The 20,856-nt window shown below is 57.1% G+C and overlaps 1 protein-coding gene across 8 annotated transcripts in view; it reads left to right on the plus strand.

Annotated features, from left to right (window-relative positions):
• TSPAN18 (tetraspanin 18) overlaps positions 1-19,154 on the plus strand; it is a 180,379-nt gene extending 161,225 nt beyond the window's left edge. For all 8 annotated transcript variants that reach the window (XM_066251335.1, XM_066251338.1, XM_066251331.1 and 5 more), the window contains 7 exons: positions 1,018-1,090; positions 3,691-3,885; positions 11,494-11,568; positions 12,708-12,806; positions 13,354-13,536; positions 17,089-17,172; positions 17,959-19,154. In XM_066251335.1, the coding sequence (XP_066107432.1) occupies positions 1,028-1,090; positions 3,691-3,885; positions 11,494-11,568; positions 12,708-12,806; positions 13,354-13,536; positions 17,089-17,172; positions 17,959-18,006 (747 nt within the window). In that variant the 5' untranslated portion in view covers positions 1,018-1,027 and the 3' untranslated portion in view covers positions 18,007-19,154. The remainder of the gene's footprint in view (positions 1-1,017; positions 1,091-3,690; positions 3,886-11,493; positions 11,569-12,707; positions 12,807-13,353; positions 13,537-17,088; positions 17,173-17,958) is intronic.
• The last annotated feature ends 1,702 nt before the right edge of the window (positions 19,155-20,856 follow it).

The raw sequence follows: 20,856 nt of genomic DNA on the forward strand, positions 1-20,856 counted from the left end.
GGGGCCTGGAGCAAGGCCAAGGGCAGGTCCTCCTGGTCCCACCCATCTTCTCTCCGGGGCCGTCATGAAGAAAGCATGAAAACATTGAATATTGAATAGTAGTGTGTCTTGTGCACCTTGAGGTCTGGCTTGTAATAGCAGATGCTTTCTGCTTCTCTTGGGGACGGGAAGGGCTGCATCTCATTGCTTCAATCCCTAGTGCCTGGCTTCCCGTTGGTGTACAATAAATGTTAGCTAAATAGCATTGTATTCAGTGACTTGCTACCATGGGCACACTTTCAGGTAGGGACAGGGAAGTCTCCCGGGGGAGGTGAGATGCTAGAGGTGGCGTGCTGGAGGTGGTCAGGGCATGGGGAGGGGCTGGCCCCGGGAGCAGGTCTTAGGTCTCCAGCTGGGTGCTCTCATCTCTTTTCCCTGCAACACCCCTCCTCGCTGGGCAGTCCTGCAGGCTGAAGGGCGTGTACGGCGGTGGGAAGTTTATGTCAGGCCTGGGTTCTGATCCTGATCCATGAACTTGGCAAGTCTCTCAGCCTCTGAACCTCAGTTGCTCGTCTACCAAATCGGAAGAAGGCTCACCTCAGCTATCAAGTAATATCATCACATAGCATCATTGAGCCCTGGCCATGTGCTGGGTGTCATGCTAAGCATGTCATTCCATTATTTCAGTCACCCTCACAACAGTGCTTGGGAGGAAGCTTCTGTTTTCCGCGTCCATTTTCAAGTTGGAGAGAGCAAGATTCAGAGAGGTAGAGTAATTTGCCCAAGGCCACACAGCAAATGAATGGTAGACATGAATTTGAACTCAGGCATGCTGGTTCCCAATTCTCACTCCTAACTCAGGCCCCACAGGGCAAAGTGGCTTCCTTGGGAGAGGAAGTTATCAGCTTCCCTCTTCCCCCTCCCATGGCAAGAGCAGACTGGCTGCTGGGACCCCTCCATGGGGGAGGAAGGGGAGCAGGGCTTCTTACTAGGTGGGGTCCCCCAGGGGGGGTACTGAAGGGCCTTGCTGTTTTATAGGTGGAGCATCATGGAAGGCGACTGTCTGAGCTGCATGAAGTATCTGATGTTTGTTTTCAATTTCTTCATATTTGTGAGTATCCCTGGAGCATGCCCGGGGTCTCCCTAGGCCCCTGCTGAGTGGGCAGGACCGAGGACTGCTGCTTAGAAGTAGTCATAATGGGCTGGGTCCCGGGGGCAGGAACAGGGGCCAGTGCAGGAGGCAGACCTGCCCGCCCAGCCAGGATTTTCTGGATGGGAGGCCCCCGGCAGTGCCCACCCCACTCCAAAAGGCCCACCATCCTAGGAGAGACATTCTGCATGGACCGGGGTGGTCTAGCTCCTCTGGCAAAGGGTGAAGGCCTCCGTCCTAGCCTCTGTCTTGGGATCTGACCCCTGGTGGCGATGGGAAGATGGGAGAGCGGCAGAGAGAGCCCCACCGATAGCCCAGACCCCCAGAGCATTACAGACGTCAGAGCTGCATGGGAACTTGACGGAGTTAGAGACCTCTCTGGAACTGGGAGACCTGCATTCAAAGACAAGCTGTGTATCTTACCAGCAACGTGATTTTAATTTAATTTAATTTACTTACTTATTTATTTGTTTGTTTTATATTTTATTTATTCATTTTAGAGAGAGGGGACAGAGAAAAAGAGAGAGAGAGAGAGAAGGGGGGAGGAGCAGAAAGCATCAACTCCCATATGTGCCTTGACCAGGGAAGCCCGGGGTTTCAAACCGGCAACCTCAGCGTTCCAGGTCAACGCTTTTTACACCAGCAACGTGATTTGAAACACACTTCACCTCCCTGAACCTCAGTCTCTTCATCCCTTAATTACCTACCTCAACAGTGATTTTTGAAAATGAAGCAAAATTAGGAAGTGCCTGCAGTGTGTCAGCACTTAATAGTTGAGCTCCGTCCCCGTCCAACCTGCGGATTCTCTCCATGAGGGACAGAGTCCTGAGTGCTCAGGTGGCCAGCTCCGTGTCCTGCAGCCCAGCCCACCCGCTGGCAGCCCACCCAGGAGAGAGCCACACTCCTGACCTCTTGAGCCCCTGAAGGCTTTCCTGACCCTACCTGAACCTTTGACCTTAGTACAGCCAAGACCTGGATGACAAACGTCCACTACTGTCCTCCAGGATAGGGTCACTATGAAAAAGAGGCCCCTTCCTTCAAGACTGACCAGTCTGCCTCTCTCCATCATATACATATACATACATATATATATATTTCAGCAACTGTCTTAGATTACCCCCCCTCCCCCGCCCTGTAATTCTGAAGAGCAGGGAACCCAACAGATTGAATCTTAGAACCAACGTCCAGACTGGGTGACTTCAGGCAAGCCCCAGTGTCCCTCTGGAGCGGGGTCACTTGAGCAGCTCAGTCTGTGTTCAAGCCCTCCTTGAAGCAGACCTCAGCACAAATTGTCAACCCCCAAAACCTCCAACAGCCATGACAAGGGACACGGGTTTTACTGGAGGTTGGTAGGAGACCAGTGACGGAGGGAGCCATTTGTAGCCTCTGTCGCTGGCCATCCTTGTTGGTTTCCCCTTTCTCCTCAGCTGCCTGGTCCCTGAGGCCTCTCCACCCACCCCTCCCCCGCCCCAGCTGCACCTAACGCACCATCTCCTGCCCCGAACTGTACAGCTCTTCCTCACAGCTTGCAGACCCCTCAGCCAAGCCAGAGCTCCGCAGTTTGCTCTTAGCCACCATCTGTCATTCCTCGGGTCCTCCCACCGCACAGGGATTTCAAACGCTTTACAGCCTTTGAAATCCAATGATGCCAAACTGGCTCTCCTGCAACTGATCTGCTTCCAATACTTGTCTGTGCCCAGGACAAATGGAATGGATATTTATTGAAACCTGCTAAGTGCATTCACATCCTTTCTTCCTCAGGGCCAACTTGGGAGGTGAGAATTTGTATCTTTTTTTTTTTTTTAACCACAAAGAAGCTAAAGTTCAGAGAGGTTAAGCCATTTATCTCAGGTCACACAGCAACACAGCCCTTTCTCTGGTCTATGCTGCTTCTCTCCAAAAGATGAGTAAGGCACGGGAAGATGGGCCATGCAAGTGAAGACATAAACACGAGGCTTTCGGGGTGCAGATTTGAGTGGGGAGCCCAACCTGACTGAGAGCTGCTGTTGGGGACCGCGGGGACAGCTTTTGTCTGTGTGTTCCTGTCCCTGGCAGGGTGCAGGCACAGTGTAGGTGCCAGTGCATGTTTACGGAGTTCAGTGAGTGTCCTTGAGGCCGGAGTCGGGGAAGCCAGGGATTCAGCCTGCTTCTGCCTCAGAATTCCTGTGTGACCTTCAGCGAGTCTTTGGCCCCCTCTGGGGCTCAGTGTGGAATCGAGGGTTGGACTAGGTGACCTCATTATCCTGCAGCTCTGACATTTAAGGAGAATTTAAAGGTGATAAATAAACGCCACAGGATACGGTTATCAACAGGCTAAGGTGGGACCAGGGTCAAAGACTGGGCTTAGAGGATGCTTGCTGCTCGGAAGGTCAGAGAAAGTGGGAAGATCCGAAGCAGGGCCAGGCGGTGCTGGGACACGGGACCCTGCATGTGGAGTTCCTGCCCAGCTCACCGGGGCTCACGGCCTGTGCCCAGGGCCTCACTCAGGGGAGTGTGTGTGTGGAGCATCCAGTACCTAACCTCTGTTTCTTCTCCTCCCTCCGGACTGTGCCTGCGAGCAGCTGGGCGGGGCCTGTCTGCTGGGCGTCGGCATCTGGGTCATGGTGGACCCCACTGGTTTCCGAGAGATCGTGGCTGCTAACCCCTTGCTGATCACGGGCGCCTACATCCTCCTGGCCATGGGGGGGCTGCTCTTTCTGCTCGGCTTCCTGGGCTGCTGCGGGGCCGTCCGGGAGAACAAGTGTCTGCTGCTGTTTGTGAGTACTGCCACCCCCCACCCCACCCATGGGTGCCCCGAGAGAGGGGGTGGAGGCCTTGTGCCTACAGTGCAGGGACTCACTCTGAGGTCTGAGCCAAGTAAACTGTCTCTGGAGCGGAAGGGCCACCCACCTTTCCCGATTGTACTCACAGCCCCGGCGTCTGGAGCCTGCTCTCGGTGCTGGGCCCACGCGTGCCCTGGGTAAGCTGCCCTGCATGGGGAGTGGCCCTGGCCTCCAGGTCTGAACAGCCAGGCCTCTCTGTGGCGCGGTCCACTGAGAACATTGACCGCGATGCTTTTCTACTTGCTTGCTTTTAAGAACGCCCATATATAATTCCTTGGTAAAAGAGTTCAGACAGCTATTGGATAAATCACTCACGGTTTGCATTTCCAGTGTTAACATAGAAATGGTATGGCTTCTGAAAGTCCTTTATTTGTTAAGGAAATAGTCCTTGGACTGTTGTTATGGACCAGAGTTCACTAGGCGCTGAAGATACATCATGGGCCCAGAGAGGCTGTCCCCTCCCTCATGGACAGACACACAGAGGCAGACCTAGTCTGAGTGTGCGCCCTGCTCTGTCCCCTAACTTAGGATATGACTCCCATCTAGTTTCTTAACCTCTCTGGGCCTCAGTGTCTTGGCTTGTTAAGCAAGGAACCAACCAGCTCAGCCGTAGGTGGGGGCCAAGTGAGACAAGGAGCAGATGGTCAGTTTCATGCCCATGAGCTGTGGTCCTTTGGGCTTTTGCTGACCGTCCTGGCCCTGGTGAAGCGGTCTTCTTCCCCTGCAAGGTCCTGTGGACCTCCAGGGCGCAGAGAACTTGGCAGTTGAGGCTTGCCCTGCTCTGGGTTCAGTTCAGAACAGCCCTGCTTAGAGCAGTGTGTGTGTGGCTGGGTGATGGCTGGGCGGAGGATTAAACACTCGGAAGACCTGGGCGGGTCATCAGGAGGTCTTCCTTGTGAGGCTCACTCTGTTCCTGCCCGTGAGCCGGCAGTCAGCGCTTTGGGAGGCAGAGATCTGGCACAGTGCCTTCTCCCCAGATTAGAACACTGCACGGCCCCCATTTGTGTCGGTGAGATGACCCACATCACAGAGAGAAAGTGAAATCAGCTGTGAAATGTGTGGCTGGCTCCCTTCAGCAGTATACACACTGCAAACTTTTCATTGGGAGAGAAACAAAGAAACCTGTTGGCGCCCCCTAGTGGAAAGCCCTCTACAGCGTCAGATGGTGTGGGGGGAAATCTGGACTTGGGGAGCCTCAGGAGACTTGAAAAGGAGCTGGGTGCGGATCCCAGGACACACCAAACCGCCCCCTCCATCCGTCCCCCCACACCTCGGGCCTCTGGGGCTCATCCATTGTTAATGGGCTCTCTCTGAAGCCAAAACAGGAAGCCAGGCTGGGGCTTGGGGCTGGGGAGGCGGGAGGCGGTGAGCTAAGTGGCTCCCTCTGAGCATGCCAGCTGAGTGAGAACATCGCTCTCCACAGCACGCAGGAGAAGACCGAGCCCCAGGACGAGGTCAGCGCCACGTCCCCGGAGAGAGGGTTAAGCCTGGGTCGTGGCTGGGTCCAGCCCACTGAACCCTAACGCAGCCCCTTCCCACCCTCTTTTGCTGCCTTTTTCCCTCCTGTCGTCGGAGACCTGCCGTCCCATCTCGCTGCTGCTCCCTTTCTTTGCTCGCTCTCTCCCTGCCTCTGCCTCTATCTCTCTGTCTCTGCCTCTCTCTTCATCTCTCGGTTTCTATCCTGCTGTCTTTCCTTATCTCTCTCCTGCATGCTCCTTTCCTCTGCCCTGTCTCCCAGCCTCCCTCTCTTTGTGTCCCCTGAGTCCCTCCCCTCTCGTTTCCTCCCTCCTTCTCTCTTCTCCCACACATCCCCTCTTCTCCCTCCCCCCTTTCTGATGCCCAGCACATAACAAGTTTGAGGTCGCAGTGCAAGTCAAAAGCGAGGGACCCTTGGGTCCTGGTCTCCTGTCAGCCCAGGGCTGGTCCAGGGGCTCCTACCCTGGCAGGGTCACCCAAAATTCTCCTGACATTATGTGTAAGAGTATGTCAGGGGCCCTGGCCGGTTGGCTCAGTGGTAGAGCATCAGTCCAGCATGTGGGAGTCCCAGGTTTGATTCCCAGCCAGGGCACACAGGAGAACTGCTCATCTGCTTCTCCACCCTTCCCCCTCTCCTTTCTCTCTATCTCTCTCTTCCCCTTCTGCAGCCAAGGCTCCACGGGAACAAAGTTGGCCTGGGCGCTGAGGATGGCTCCATGGCCTCTGCCTCAGATGCTAGCATGGGTCCGGTTACAAAGGAGCAATGGCCCAGATGGGCCAAGCATTGCCCCCTGGTGGGCATGCTGGGTGGGGGGGGGTCCTGGTTGGGTGCATGCGGGGGTCTGCCTCTGCCTCCTCACTTCTCACTTCAGAAAAACACACAACACAAGAAAAGAGTATGTCAGGGCCTGCATGTCTCTACATGTGTGTTGTTTATGTATATGTATATATTGTACACACATGCGTGTTTCTGGAGAGAGATACCACAGCTTCTGGGAGGTTTTCAAAAAGACTCATGACCTAAATAATAAGAACCACTTCCTCTTATAACCTGGACCTGGCCGTGTGGATGTCCCAGATGAAGGGCACTGTGTCTCACCCCTGGTAGATACTGGGGCCCTTAGGGAAGCCTGAGACAGCTTCCTCAGCTTGCGGGGAGGGAGGGAAGACTTGTCCTGAGAAAGGGCCAGGAGGGAGCACGCTAGCCTCCTCAGGAACCCCGGCTCAAAGGCCTGCAGAGAAAGGGAGCCTAGGGGTGGGGGTCGACTGAGAACCCCCTCCCCCCAACTCAGAGGCTAAAACCCACAGGGTCCCAGCGACCCTTAGCTCAGGGACAATAAGCGTAATGACATCACCTAATGACCAGTTTTTCTAAAGACACATTTTTCAAACAGCCCTGTTGATCGATGTCACAGCATTTTTACATAACAATAGGACCGTTTCAGCCTGTGATTGGCACTTTGTGGCATCCCTTTTCTCCTTGGTCACCTACCTCTGTGTAATTCAGCCCATTTATTTGACTCAAATTTTTTAAAAACATTGTATAACAAAGGCTTGTGAAATTGGAAGAGAGAACAGCAGAAAGAGATGAGTGTATTTAGAAGAGACGAATGCGCTGAGTTGCGCACCAAGTATGTAAGTTTGGTAAATATTGATTAGCGCTGAGAGCTGAAGGCAGACGTGCCTGTAGGCAGATGGGTGAGAAGAGTCTCCCCAGTAGGCAAATAGCAGTTCCTGCCTCTTTGTGAATCTTCCCATCTTATGCAAAGTGTCGTAAATTTGGTGTTCAGGAATTACTGGCAAACGCGTCAGTGGGCAGATGGTTTGAGGTTAGCTGAACCGAAGGCAAGTAAACCCTGGGAAAGGGCCTGATTAGGGGAAGCCCCAGGAAGTATCCGGACAAGCCCCCTGGCGGGGCCCAGGGGAACCCCGCCAGGTGACCCGTTGGTAACCCTGTTAAGCAGGAGGAAATCGTTGCAGGCTGGAGAAGGCAACTTGGCAGGAGTGGCATTATTATGAGGTTGGCACCACAGCCTGGCTCTTTCCTTTCAGGTGACTCACAGTCGTACACACTCAAGGCACCCCTCGGTCGCCAGGCTTGGGGAAACCCTGCTCTGGGCAGGAGCGGTGACAAGGAGGCCTGCAGGCCCCCTTCCTCTGGGGAGGCCCACTTTCCCTGCCAATGAGTCACCAGGTTCATTCTTTCATTTCCTCTCATGAACTTCATTTCCTGAATTATGAAACGTGGCTCAATGTAAACTCCACAAGGATGTGTATTTGTCTGCCAGTACCTAACAGAGTGCCTGGCGCAGGGCAGGTGCTCAGTGAGCAGCCCTGGAAGGGAAGAACAGAGAGAAGGCTGTGTCAGAGAGGTGGGTAACGGCATGGACTCCGGGCTCCGAAGAGCCTGGCCCTGAGCCCTGCTCGGCCACTTCCCGGGGCCTGTTACCTGACCTCTCTGAACCTCAGATTCCTTCTACATAAAATGAAGAGAATACCTTCCTCCTATACCTTGCTTGGCTCTGTTCCTGGCACACGTAAACACTTGCTAAGTGGGACACTAAAGGGACTGGAGTTATCCACAAGAGACCCCATAGGCCATTGGAAAGCGTTAGAACCTGGAGACTCTGATGGGTTTCAGGATAACTTGGCGTCAAAAGGCCATGTTCTGGAATCAGAGTTCCCATGTTCCTCCCAGGTGTACTGCCTACCCGCTGTGCCCTGCTAACCCTCTTGGGGTCCCCATTTCTCCATCCGTAAAATGATTATAACAGCAGCAGCTTCTCCAGGCTGTCGAGAGGGTTCCGTGAAACAGTCCCTAGGAGACCCACAGTGCCTGGGTAGTGAGTGCTCAGCAGACAGTAGCTGTCGTTACTGTTCCAGAGATCACCCATGCCAACACTTGCCTTCAGGAAGGCTGCGCTTCCTCGAGGTCCAGAGCCCCCATCGGAGCAGCTGTCACCTCGCCCCAGCCTGTGCCCAGGGCTTCGCCGGCACCGTCTCACTGCAGCTGTGCTAAGTCATCCCGGAGAGCGCACACATTCCCAGAGTGACGAGCGTGCTGAGTACGCCAGGCTGGAGCTAGGGCTCATCCATAGTTTATACCTTTCTAAGCCACGAGGCTCGATAGCCAGGGCCAGCTGAATTACGTCCCTGAGGATGGAGACCATTTCCGAGGCCACTCTTTGCCAGCCTGAGGGCTGCCAGCAACCCCAGTGAGAGGGCACAGGGCGGGGCGGGGCTCCCGTGGAGGCCGGGTGGAACAACCGGATGACCGTCCATCACCGGCCGAATGAAAGTGCCAGGAGCCCTGCCAGGGGCCCCCATCGCTGTCGGGGAAGAGAGGCCACGGAAGCAGAGAACACATCGCTCAGCCCGAGGGCCACGGTGTGGGGGAGTGGCCGTGGGGGTGTTGGAATGGACGACAGCTATTGTGGCCAGGGGTCCAGGAGGCCCCCTGTCACCTCTGGTTATGGAACTCTGCCCAACCCCGAGCGCAGCCCAAGGTCGCCCTGCGCAGCTGACCCCAGCAAGGCTGCCCTGTCGGAAGCGGACGCCCAGGGTTCAGCAGACCTGCTGACATGTCGGTCCTGAGTCTCGCTCCTCAGCAGAGAGGCCAGGGGGCATGGCCCCCCGGAAGGAACTGGGTTAAGACAAGGATGCTCTGAAATTTTTCAGCTGCCCGGTTTGGAGCAGCCATTCCCTTCCTCCACTGTGGAACTGGGGGCTAAATAGAAAGAGATGAGGGGCAGGTGTAGGCTCTCATGCTGAAACCCCCTTTGAGGCCAGAGCTATGCCGGAGGCACCTCGACTCCGGAGGGACTCCGGTGACCAACGACAGTCTGGGACGAGGAGTGACAGACCTGCACTTTGCACCGGCTGGTCCGTGTAAGCCGGGAGCTCTTCTTGAGTTTGGACATTTAAAAGAAACAAAACAAAACTGTTTGACAGGTCTAGGAGATGTTTTCGTGTCCACATTCTGCATGGGTCATTCTGAAATCCATCCCGAGGGGCTCCCCAAAGGTGGTGGGTAGCCCAAGCGACGTGGGGAACTGCGGGACCTTGACCCGACCGCTGCTGCTCCAGCTGGAAGGTCAGGGAGGGAAATGACTGGGGTCTTCCCGAGGTGAGGACAAAGTGACAGTGCCCTTCTTCTGACCAGAAGAGTCAGGATCCAGGAGAGGGACGCTGAGGGCATCGCGGCCCACCACAGTGTCGCTGGGGCCGGGCCCTGGGGCTCCCGGAACAGCCTGCACGGGAGCTGGCTGCCGCACTCCTACTCTTGCAAGAGCTCGATGACAAGCTTGGCTCGGCGTACAGAACACTCACGTCCACGACGTCCTTATTCCCCAGGTGACCCCGGAAGGAGGTGTCACCTCCTCATCTTACTGACGAGGAAACTGAGGCTGGAGGGCACTTGAGTGATTATCTGAAGTCACCCAGAGCAAGGCGAGGTGGGCAGAGGTGTCCTGACACCAAGCCCAGAGCCCTTGCTTCCTTCTAGCCTTGGGCACAACCAGTGTAGCCTGGTGGCTCTGGGGATTGTGACCCGAGGGAGCAGGTCTCGGGGCAGCTGGGCAGGTGTGTAGGAACCTATCTCTGTGTGCCCTGGGGTTCAGTCTTCTGCTAGTGGTCTCCAGTAGGGTGACAACTCTGGGGTTGTCACAGACCGTACATGACAAAGGTACCAGCAGTGCTCAGTAATGAAGGCACAGCCATTTCCTCTTTCTGTTGCCAACAGCTTTTAGCCCAAAACAGTGCCCATGGCGACCAGGGGCTGAGATGTAGCAGACAGTCAAGATGGCGTGTCAGTCCCTCCTGGCTTCATTCATTCATCTGAGAGCCATGAATCGATGTTTGTGCTGTCCAGCTGTGGGGAAAAGCGTGGTCACAGCCTCTGTGCTGAAGGGAGGGACCCAGTGGGGACCCAGCAGCTGTGACAAGGACATCTCTATGGGGCACTGTGACATGGAGCAGCCAGGAAAGTCTTCTCGGCAGGAGAGCGGCCGCAGCTAAATCCGGTCTGGAAAACGGGGAGCTCGTGGGGGAGGAAGGGAGTGGTCCTCCTGACAGAGGGGACCCCAGGACCAGAGGCCTCGTGGTTAGTGTGGCAGCATCAGCAAGTGTGGGGAGTGGAGCAGTGTCCTGGTAGATTCAGACACCCGGCCTGTGGGTGCGTTCTCATATTTTGATAGACACGCCGCCTTCCTTCAGTCTTGCTCCTTTACTGCGCCTGAAGATCGGTATCACCTCCTCACTTCCCACGGAACGAGGGGCTGCAGCCGGGAGAGGCGGCCCTGGGGCGGGGGGTGGGGAAAGCCAGGCTCCGCCCAGCGTGGCCAATCCACACGCACATCTCGGTCCAGCTCTGCCAGGTAGGGCCGTTCAGACTGATCGTCCAGCTCTGCCGGGTAGGGCCGTTCAGACTGACCGTCCAGCTCTGCCGGGTAGGGCCGTTCAGACTGACCGTCCAGCTCTGCCGGGTAGGGCCGTTCAGACTGACCGTCCAGCTCTGCCGGGTAGGGCCGTTCAGACTGACCGTCCAGCTCTGCCGTTCAGACTGACCGTCCAGCTCTGCCGGGTAGGGCCGTTCAGACTGACCGTCCAGCTCTGCCGGGTAGGGCCGTTCAGACTGACCGTCCAGCTCTGCCGGGTAGGGCCGTTCAGACTGATCGTCCAGCTCTGCCGGGTAGGGCCGTTCAGACTGATCGTCCAGCTCTGCCGGGTAGGGCCGTTCAGACTGATCGTCCAGCTCTGCCGGGTAGGGCTGTTCAGACTGATCGCTGTACCACGGGCCTCGGCTAAGGGGTGCTGTTTGCACCGAAGGCTTGTTTGTTTACGTTTTCCATCGTTGCATTGCAATATGTTGGCTCTGGAGGTAGACTGTTGGTACGTTTATGATGAAAAATGTCTGGTTTGCGGCAGTGAAGTTCCTTAGTTTTACAACATCTGTGTGCCGCATCAATTGTGTGACAGATGGGGGGGAGCTTGGGGAAATGGCTCCCCCCCCCCCGAATGGCGCCCCCCCACCCCCAGGACTCACGAGCCTGTCCCTTCTCTCCGCAGTTCTTCCTGTTCATCCTGATCATCTTCCTGGCGGAGCTCTCGGCGGCCATTCTGGCCTTCATCTTCAGGGAAAACGTACGTACCGGGCCCCACGCAGCCTGGCTCCCTGCTACCGGCGGCGGAGCGGTGGCCATCGTGGCCAGCCTGTCCCGTCCTCCGAGGGTCTCACAGAGTCAGCCGCCCCTCACCCAGCACTTTCAGCCCAAACTGTGACCCAGCGGTCCTCTTCCCTATGAGGGCTTTTCCAGAAGTGTAGTGTCAGGGGACCCTTGGGGTCTCACTCTGCCGAAACACCCAGTACAATCACACACCTGCTTCTGGAATTTTCCATGCCACACTTTGCCAGGCGATGGCACAGCAGTAGTTATTTGGCAGCGTTGAGGATAGTCGGGGAGGCTGCCCCTGAGCCCTGGAATGAGTGACGTGCTGGAGAAGGGACAGAGCACTCTCCACGGAGGTTCCGGCCAGTATCCAGTTTGGGCCACTTGCCCTCCGTAGGCCATCTTATTCCAGGGCTCCAACCACCGGAAGCGCCAGCTCCCCTCTGAGTCTACAAGAGCCAGGCACCAACCAAAGGGGACCTGGGAAAAAAGGGGGGGGGGACGGAGCAGGATACACAGCTGGCCCTGGTGGTGAGCAGGTGGCCCAGAGGGGAGGAGGCTACACCCTGTATGCATAGAATGGTGCCCTGAGGGTCTCTCTCCGCTGGGCACTACCCAGGGTCCTGCCTGATCAGGAGGGTGGTTAGACCTCTGAGGGTAGGAGCGACTTTCAAGGACATCTCTGGAAACTAGATGTGCTCCATCCGTGGTTTCTTTAGGGCCTGGGACCCAGGGCATCTGCTTAGCTCTGTCTGAGGAACAGCTCAGGGTGGAAGGGGTGGCGTGAGGGCAAGCCCCCACTCTATGCTAGCTCCCCCCCCCGCCCCGGGGAAGAGCCACAGGGCAGAGCGAGGTTCCCAGCGCGCCCTGGCCCTGGGGCTGCCGAGGGGTGTATGGACTTTTCACGGGAGTGACCCCAAGATGGGGGCACCCACAGGCCGTGAGGTGGGGTTAAGGGACCCACCCCAAGTTTAGGAGAATGCCAGGAGCCTGGCACAGAGCCCTGGAGCCTTCCCTCCTTTCCCCCAAAGCTGACAGATGGAGAGGCCAGGGAGGGGGAGGGGACCAAGTAACCAGATGGGGGTCTCAACCAGCTTCTCCCTCTGCCTCCAGCTCACCCGTGAATTCTTCACCAAGGAGCTCACCAAGCATTATCAGGGCAACAATGACACAGATGTCTTCTCTGCCACCTGGAACTCGGTCATGATCACAGTGAGTGACACCCCCACGCCCCTCCCATGCAGGGATGCTATGAGCATTCAGAGCCATGATGCCCAGTGCTGTAAATGTCTGGCCTCCAGAAACCCCTCTGCTCATGTGCCAGTCATCAACCAGGGCACTGGCTCCCCAAAGCCCAGACCCGCCTCGGCATCACCTCCACACAGCCTTCCCAGCAACCACTGCTCCTCCATCACAGGCTACACGCCCCGCGAAGCGTCTTCGCCATCCCTGACTCCAGTCCTCCAGCAGGTGCTATGGTCATCAATGACAGTATCAGCCATAGCAACTGTTTATTGAGTGCTAATAAACGGTGGGGTAGGAATTATTACCACCACCCCCGTTTCACAGATGAAGGCTCCGAAGCTGAGTGACTCTCCCGGGGTCACCCAGGGAGACTGGGAGGAGCCAGCCACCGGGGTCTCAGCTCCGTTCCTTCAGGTCACCTCACGTTCCCGGCGGCCTTTCGAGAGGCAGCCCGGCCACCTCCGCCCGCAGGCCAGCTCCCGCTCACCGCCCCTTTCCTGTGCTCTTCTCCTAGTTTGGTTGCTGTGGGGTCAACGGGCCTGAAGACTTCAAGTACGCATCGGTGTTCCGACTCCTGACTTTGGACAGTGACGAGGTGCCCGAGGCCTGCTGCCGGAGAGAGCCGCAGACCCGGGACGGGCTGCTGCTGAGCAGGGAGGAGTGCCTCCTGGGGAGGGACCTGTTCCTGAACAAGCAGGTACAGGCCCTGCGCCCCGGGCAGAGCGGCGTGGGTGGCCAGAGCTGGCTGGGTGGCAGGGTCATCCCAGAGGGTCTGAAGGCACTCCCGGACCCCAAGGGACTGTCAGCCATGACATGGGCCTGAATGGAGGCTAATGAAGCTTTATCCAGTCACTTGAGATCCAGCCAAAGCATGGAAAGGATGAAGGTGGAAGATGGCTCAGTGACAGCATAGGTCAGAGGGCTGGGCATTTTGGCTGGGGTTCAAGGGTAAAGTAGGAGTTTCCCAGTGTTCCAGGCTGAAACCTCCTGAGCTTCTTATAACGTAGGTTGGGAGCCAGAGCTAGAATCACACAGTGGCTCCCTCCTCGGTCGTGCACTCAATTTGGGGGGAAGCTCACATTTGCCATGTGGAGGCACAGCCAAGCTCCAAGGGAGAAAGGTAGGTCAGGGAAGCTCCTAGACCTCTTTGCTTCTCTTGCAACCCTAGGATTTCATCTCAGATTCGGAAGAATCCCTTTCCCTTCCTGTGTGACACAAGGTCCCCCAGTGAGCACCACCCCCCAGTGTGTGTGACACCAGAGGGAGGGGGGAGAGGGAGGGGAGACTGAGCCCGTTCCCCATGCCTCTCACTTGATCCAGCCTTTACTGAGAATCTCGTGGGAGAGTTCCCGATGCAGGACCCCTCAGGGGACAGGAGACGAGGCCCCTGTTCCTGTGGGCTCATGGTTTAGTTAGAAGAAGAAGAAGATGATAAACAATCAGCAAACAAACCACAACGTGGCAGCAATTACTACGAAGGAAGTAAAGCCAGATGAGGGGCTAGAAGGGACCATGGTAGAGGGCGCAAGGCAGGCTAGAGTCCCAGGGGAGGCGACCATTGAGCTGAGGCCTGGCGCTGGCCATCTGATGAGTCTCTTTCCAGCCTCAGCTTTGGCTCACCAACTCAGCACTGTCATCCCCTGTACCTGCCTATGTCATGTAAAAGGGTACATACGGCCCCAAGGGCCAAATTCCCCTGCCCTTCACAGCCCTGCCCTCCTGCAGTGAGGGAAAGAGACACCAGGAAAGAGATAAGGGCCCGGAGAGCAGGTTGCTGCAGAACTGGGGATGGTGTGGGTCTCTCCCCCTCAGGAGAGGCTGCAGGACATGCAGGCAGTTCCAGGCTGTGATGTCAGCCTCCCTGGGCTGTTAAAAAACACTTTTTCACCTTGGCCAAGACAGAGTCTCTGGATCTCAGATCCCCTATACAGTGGTAGGGACTGCTGGCTGGCCCTGCACTCCATTCACCTCTTCCTCCTTGGAAAGAGGGGCTTTATGTGATCCTATGAGCACCATGTAAAAGCTGCCCTTCCCAGCCTCCCTTGCAGCTAGGCCATGTGACCAACTTCTAGCCAAAGGGAGGTAAGCAATGTAATCTGTGCAACTGAGTCACGTTCTCAAGAGAAAGCACTGTGCCTGCCCTCCTCCTTTCCCCCTCGCTGAAGTGCAGCTGTGGTGGCAGCCAGCTCTGACCTTGCCGAGGACAGGGGCCCTTTGGGAAGTCAGAGTATCAAGAGAGAAGGAGCCTGACAACTCCATGGAGCAGAGCCGCCACCACAGCTCAGGATTAGATATGGAAGACAAATGAAGTTCTAAGCTGTTCAAGGAGCTGCTGTTAGAAATGTCTGGTGCCCACCACCACACCCGCACTCCAAGGCCACTTGTGAATTGTTCTGGGAGGCTTTTCCTGGGGCCCTGGTCCTTTAGGGTTTCATCCTGACGTGCTTCCCATTTCTGACTCCAACTCCGTGATGATGCCTCCTCCCACCCCCTGGGCACAGCTTTGATGTCGGAAGCTCACCAGAGAGGTCCCTGTGCAGCCATCTTAGTTTTTAGGATGACGCTTCTTCTGTTCCAAGTGAGGATTACTGAGAGTGACTCTGGGACTCCTTTTCTGAGACATTCACATCCCTCCTGAGCATTCTTCCCTTTTAAAAACCTCTGCTGAGGGACTATCTGCTTGTTGTTGTTTTTCTCCAAAACCCACTTCCCTAAAGCCCAGGATGCATTTCTGACTTGGCCTGATATCCCCACCATAGTCTTATGATATCCCCACCATAGTCTTATGATATCCCCATCATAGCCGGCAACACCTTTGATTACATACGAGTAACTGAAATCCCAACCAAGGAGGCTTAAGCAAATACCTTTGTGTTTCACACAGAGCAAGAATTCTAAACAATGGTGTCTTCTCACACTGTATCAGTGGCTCTGCCATGTCAGTCAAGGCCTGGTCTCTGTGATCTTTCTGGCCTTTCCTTGTGTTTACTACTTCATGAGGGCAGAATGGCTGCCGTGGCTCCACACATCCCCCCCATGTTCAAGGGGGGAGAATGGGAAAGGGTGGCACCAGCTGCTTTCCCAGAAACCTCCAGGCAACTTCTGCTTAGATTTCACTAGCTAGGACTTGGTCGCATGGCCACAGGAGCCAAGGCAGAAAGCACTTGTCTCTGGGTGGTGAGGCAGTCCACCTGCCCTGTTTACCATCGAACTCCAGTGAATACTTGGACCCCTCCATTGATATGGTTTAAACCCATGTGGCAGCTTCTCTAGCTCATTCCTCAGCCTTCTCTGGATCAAGAAAGTCACCCAAGAGTCAGGAGAGTGTTCTTCTGCTGGAGACAAATAGGGTGACCTTGCTAGACCTTGACTCTGGTCTAGAATGGTTACCACTAATAGGAAACCACCCATCGTCTCCATTTGTCCAGGTGATCTTAAGTCTTCTCTCCTCACAGTGTCACTGTTTCTCTGCTCTATCCCCACTGTTTCCCCTCTGCTTCATGGTGGTTTATGAATTTGGATGCTGCTGTGCACCCAAACTTTCCTTGAGGCAAAGTGCTACACCCTTATCCTTCTAGAAAGAGAAAAGCAATGCAGCAGAGCAGCATGTGCAAAGGCCCTGAGGTGGGAGGGAGCATGGTGTGTTCCAGGAACCAAGAGAAGGCCAGTGTGGCTGCAGCACAGTGAATAGGGCAGGACTAACTCAAGGAGAGGGCAGCAGCAGGGCCATGCCATGCAGGGCCAGCAGGTTCATGTTGAGGATGCCAGAAGAGCTGTGGAAACCCACACCCCGTTCTACCTGGGCAATGGGGGCACCTGGCCATGATGGCATTCTGGCTGCTCAGTGGCCAGGGATTAGGGGTGGGCCTGAGAGGACAGGAGGGATTTTTACACTGGTCCCAATGAGAAGTGGTGATGGTGAGGCCAGGTTGATGGCAGTGGAGACACAGAGCTAAGAACTTACTAAGCAGGTCTTGCAATGACACCCAGAGGCATAGGGGTAACCCCCACACAGCTCTGCACTCAGACACTTCCCACCAGCCAGGGTGTGCTCAGAGGGACACAGACAGGGCGAGGACAGTCCTATGGGGACTGAAGCCATGCTCCTTGCCAACCGTGCTCCCTGAGGTTTAGGGCCACGTTGCCAGCTCCCCAGCTTCACACCCATCCTGACACTGGTCCCTGGCCTCTGGCCCCTGACCCCAGACTAGCCTTCGAGCCGTGGCTTCACCTCTGGTCCTTTCTCCAGGGATGTTACACAGTGATCCTCAACGCCTTTGAAACCTACGTCTACCTGGCCGGAGCCCTCGCCATAGGGGTGCTGGCCATCGAGGTAAGTGAAGGCCCCACTTCTGTGGCTCCCCAGAGGCAGGACACACAGGGGTCTGGGCCAGACGCCCCATGATCTGCAGTCCCTAGCTCACCTCCGTTCACATGTCCTTAACTCAGGACCCATGGGTCCACCATTGTGTGTCTGCTGCCCGAGTCACTAAACTCCGGACATGTCTGAGCAAGTCTCTGGGAAATGGGTTCTGAGGGTCACTCCCACCCCCACCTCCCAACGCCACTCCCAATGCCCCAACCCCACCAAGGTCTCCAGGGAACCGTTGAACAGGATCCAAACAGCTGACTCGAGGGAGGGGCTGCTGCCTGTGCTTCTGGGTCAGGCCCTTTCTCTCGGGCCTGTGGACTCGAACCCTAGCTCCCCCACATGTAGCTGTGTGACCTTAGGCAGGTGACACGACCCCGCGGTGCCTCCCTCCCTGGTCTGTGAGGTTTGCCTGGCACACAGTGAGCTCTGGAGACACACACAGGCCCAGAGAATGGATGTGTTTGGCCCAAGGTCCCCACTGGCAAGTAAGAAAGCTGGATTTGAACTCCTGTCTCTGGGTTTCCAAAGCCCCCTTCTCTCCATGGCTGCAGGGCGTGAAGGGGGCCAGTGGCCCCGAGAGGGGCCTGCCCCCAAGGCAGTATGGGAATCCCTACAGCAGGGCTGTGCTGAGAGTGAGGGGCCGGCCCCCTTCCTGCTGCAGGGCAGACAGCCCTTCCCCGCAGACTGGGTGGTCCCCTAGGGGGCTGGGGGCCCAGCCTGACTACTCAACTCCTGCTTTCCCTGCAGCTCTTTGCCATGATCTTCGCCATGTGCCTCTTCCGGGGCATCCAGTAGAGGGCGTGGCCTGAAGCCTGAAGACTCACCCTGCCCACCACTGTCCAGCACCCAGTGCCCTCCCCTACCCACACCCCTGCCCCCTTGTTCCGGGGGGAGGAGGTGAGGCCATTGTGAGTGGCCAGGAGAAGGGGCAGGGGAAAAGAGCTATTTTTTTAACAAAACAAAATGACAAAAATACGAATTGATCTAACCCGCCTGGACTCCGGGGTGGGGGCCGTGGGCTTTCTGCACCCAAGACGCAGTCTGCACTAGAGACCAAAGGAACACTGGTCCCAGGCCCCTTCCTGGGCCTAGCCGGGCTCTGGCAGCCCCGGGCCTGGGCCCTCTCCTCCCAGCTTCAGGACCTGGTGCCAAGAAAGGGAGGATTTCGGCAACAAGGAGGCAAAAGCCAGTCTTGGAGAGAGGTCCCCAGAGCCCAGGGGACCTAGCGCGACTCGGTTGCCACGTCCTTGAGAACTCAGCCCCTTCTCGCAGCCCCTGGTGCTCTGCTCCACGGAGTAGGCCCCGCTCCTGCTCAGGCCGAGATGGCCCACGGACACGGGAGCCAGGAACGGCCCAGCTGCTGGACCAGACCACCCGGCGGGCCCAGTCGCGTCCAGGTCACACCGCACATGCGCAGCAGTCCAAACAAGAACCGGGTCGTCTCCAGGCTGCCGCCACTCCCTCCAGGGCTGCTGGTCCAGCAGAGCTGCCGCTCACGCCCCTCCCTGGCCTCCCTGGCCTCAGCATCACGGTCCCCGAGAAGAGACGGGCCAGGCCAGCCAGAACTGCCTCTTACCGGTTCCACAGCTAAGAAGGGTCCCCCCTGGCCTCCCTCCCACCTCCCCACACTTCTCAGCCCACAGAAACACATGTGTACACACACCAGAGTCCCTTATCCACGCTGCCGGTCGCTCCTCACAAGCTGTTCCCTGTCCTCCATCAACTCCCTGGCTCCCCAGGCAGGAAGGAGCCCCCACAATCATCTGGTTCTTCCCTCCCCGTCCAGAACGATGGTTTGGATATCTTCTGTAAAATCGCTGTCAAGACATCTCTACCCTCTTCTTGCACACCTCCCGGGATGGGGAGTTCACTACCTCCCAGGACAGCATTCTGCCTTTGGACTGCTGACTTGAGCATCAGCTCAATACACAGCAGAGACCTCTGCTTTTCTGTGGTTCCATCCAAAGCATACCACTTGCTCTCTCTCCTTCCCTGAGTGTTAAAGCCACACATTGCCTCTCTCTGAGCCCCATTATCTCCAGGCTGAAGAACTCCAGGGCATCTCATTTCGGCTGTGACATGGTTTCCTGTCCCTTCACCGTCCATAGCACGTTTCCGACTGCTCCCTCCAGGTTCAAGCAGGAAGAGCTTTTTCCACAGACACTGACACCTACAAGTCAGCCCCTCAAAACACAGATCTCTAATTCCAGAGCAGTGTCGGCAACTGGATTGCAAGATGCCTCAACCCCGACCGGTCAGGAGCCAGGAGCGGCTGGTGGAGGCTGTGCAGAGGACCCGGGTTTGGTCTGGGCTCCATCAGAAAGAGCACTGTCATCCTGGTTGGTGACGTCTGCCACACGCACGGGAATGGGAGTGGCAGCCTGGTGCCTGCCGTCCTCTCCACTGTCTCTCTTCAGGGTCTAGGACAAGCCCACTCTGACTGACAGGCCCCGTGCCAGCTTCCAGCCACCCCTCCTGTGTTCCAAGCGCTGGGGGAGAGAGCTGCCGCCTAGAGCTCAGTGCTCCCCTGTTCGCCACCCGCCCCCTCCTGAGGAGCAGCCAGAGCTCTGTGCCTGCGTGAAGATTGGGTTGGACCTTCCTCCCCTCCTTTACCCTCTCCCGCCCTCCGTCTGGCCCCACCCTCCGTCTGGCCCCGCCCTCCGTCTGGCCCCACCCACTGGGTCTCTCCAAACTGCCCCTGTAACAGCCTGCCCTGACGACTCCATGCCACGAGCTCCCTAGCAGCTGGGCAGCCCTGGACCCAGGGGGGCCTGCAGCTGGTGCCCCAGCCCAGCCTGAGAGGGACCTGGGCCGGCCCCTCCAGGTCCACCCACACATACCCATCTTCTTGGGAGAGGCAAATGGCTGGTCTGAGGTTGGCAAAAAAAAAAAAAAAAAGAAAAAGCAGCCCAGGCTGGGTAGACGGGTCTCGAGGTCTGACTGGGCAGCTGCGTGGCTCTGGTCCAGGGGCAGCCCCACAGGACCCAGGGCCTGGAAGGCAGGAAGTGCCCAGACGGCACCGGCCCCTCCAGTCTCTCCCATTCCACGCTCCTGGCCCCGGCAGAGTTTGAGGGAAGTCATGGAGAACCATTTGGCTGAGGTGGGCTCGCAGGTGGGTATGACTCCCGCCAAGGGCTTTCCAGAGTGGGGGCCAGCCAACCCTCCGTCTGCCCTGCTGACCTCCTCAGCCACTGGCCACGTGCTCGGGCTGCAGAGGGGCGGCGGGATCTGCTCAGGCTGGCAGCTGTCTGCAAGGCTGCCGGGGGCCATTCTGAGGGCGGTGGGAAGCCAGGTCCTGCCCCAACCCAAGAGCCTCTCTCTCAGGCTCCGGTCTGGCCACGCTGGTCCAGACAGAGCCCGTCCGTACCCGGTGCTGGCGGCTGCAGGGGGCAGCGGGTAGGGATGCCTCTGCAGACTTCGTTATGACCTGGTGACAGGACAAGGGCCAGGGAAGACCTCCGACAGGAGTCAAACACCCACCCTGTTCGTCCCTGCTCCAGAACCCCTGCCTCTGGGAGGAGGGGATACGTGTCAGGGGCTGGGGCCTGTCCTCAGCCTCCCTGGTCCCTTTCTCCCACCCATGCCTGCGGGGCACAGTCAGGACCCCCCCCCAGCAAGCTGAGGCCCCAGCACCCCATCTCCGCA

This window comes from Saccopteryx bilineata, chromosome 1, assembly GCF_036850765.1.
Source record: "Saccopteryx bilineata isolate mSacBil1 chromosome 1, mSacBil1_pri_phased_curated, whole genome shotgun sequence".
In the NCBI taxonomy this organism is placed as follows: Eukaryota; Metazoa; Chordata; class Mammalia; order Chiroptera; family Emballonuridae; genus Saccopteryx; species Saccopteryx bilineata.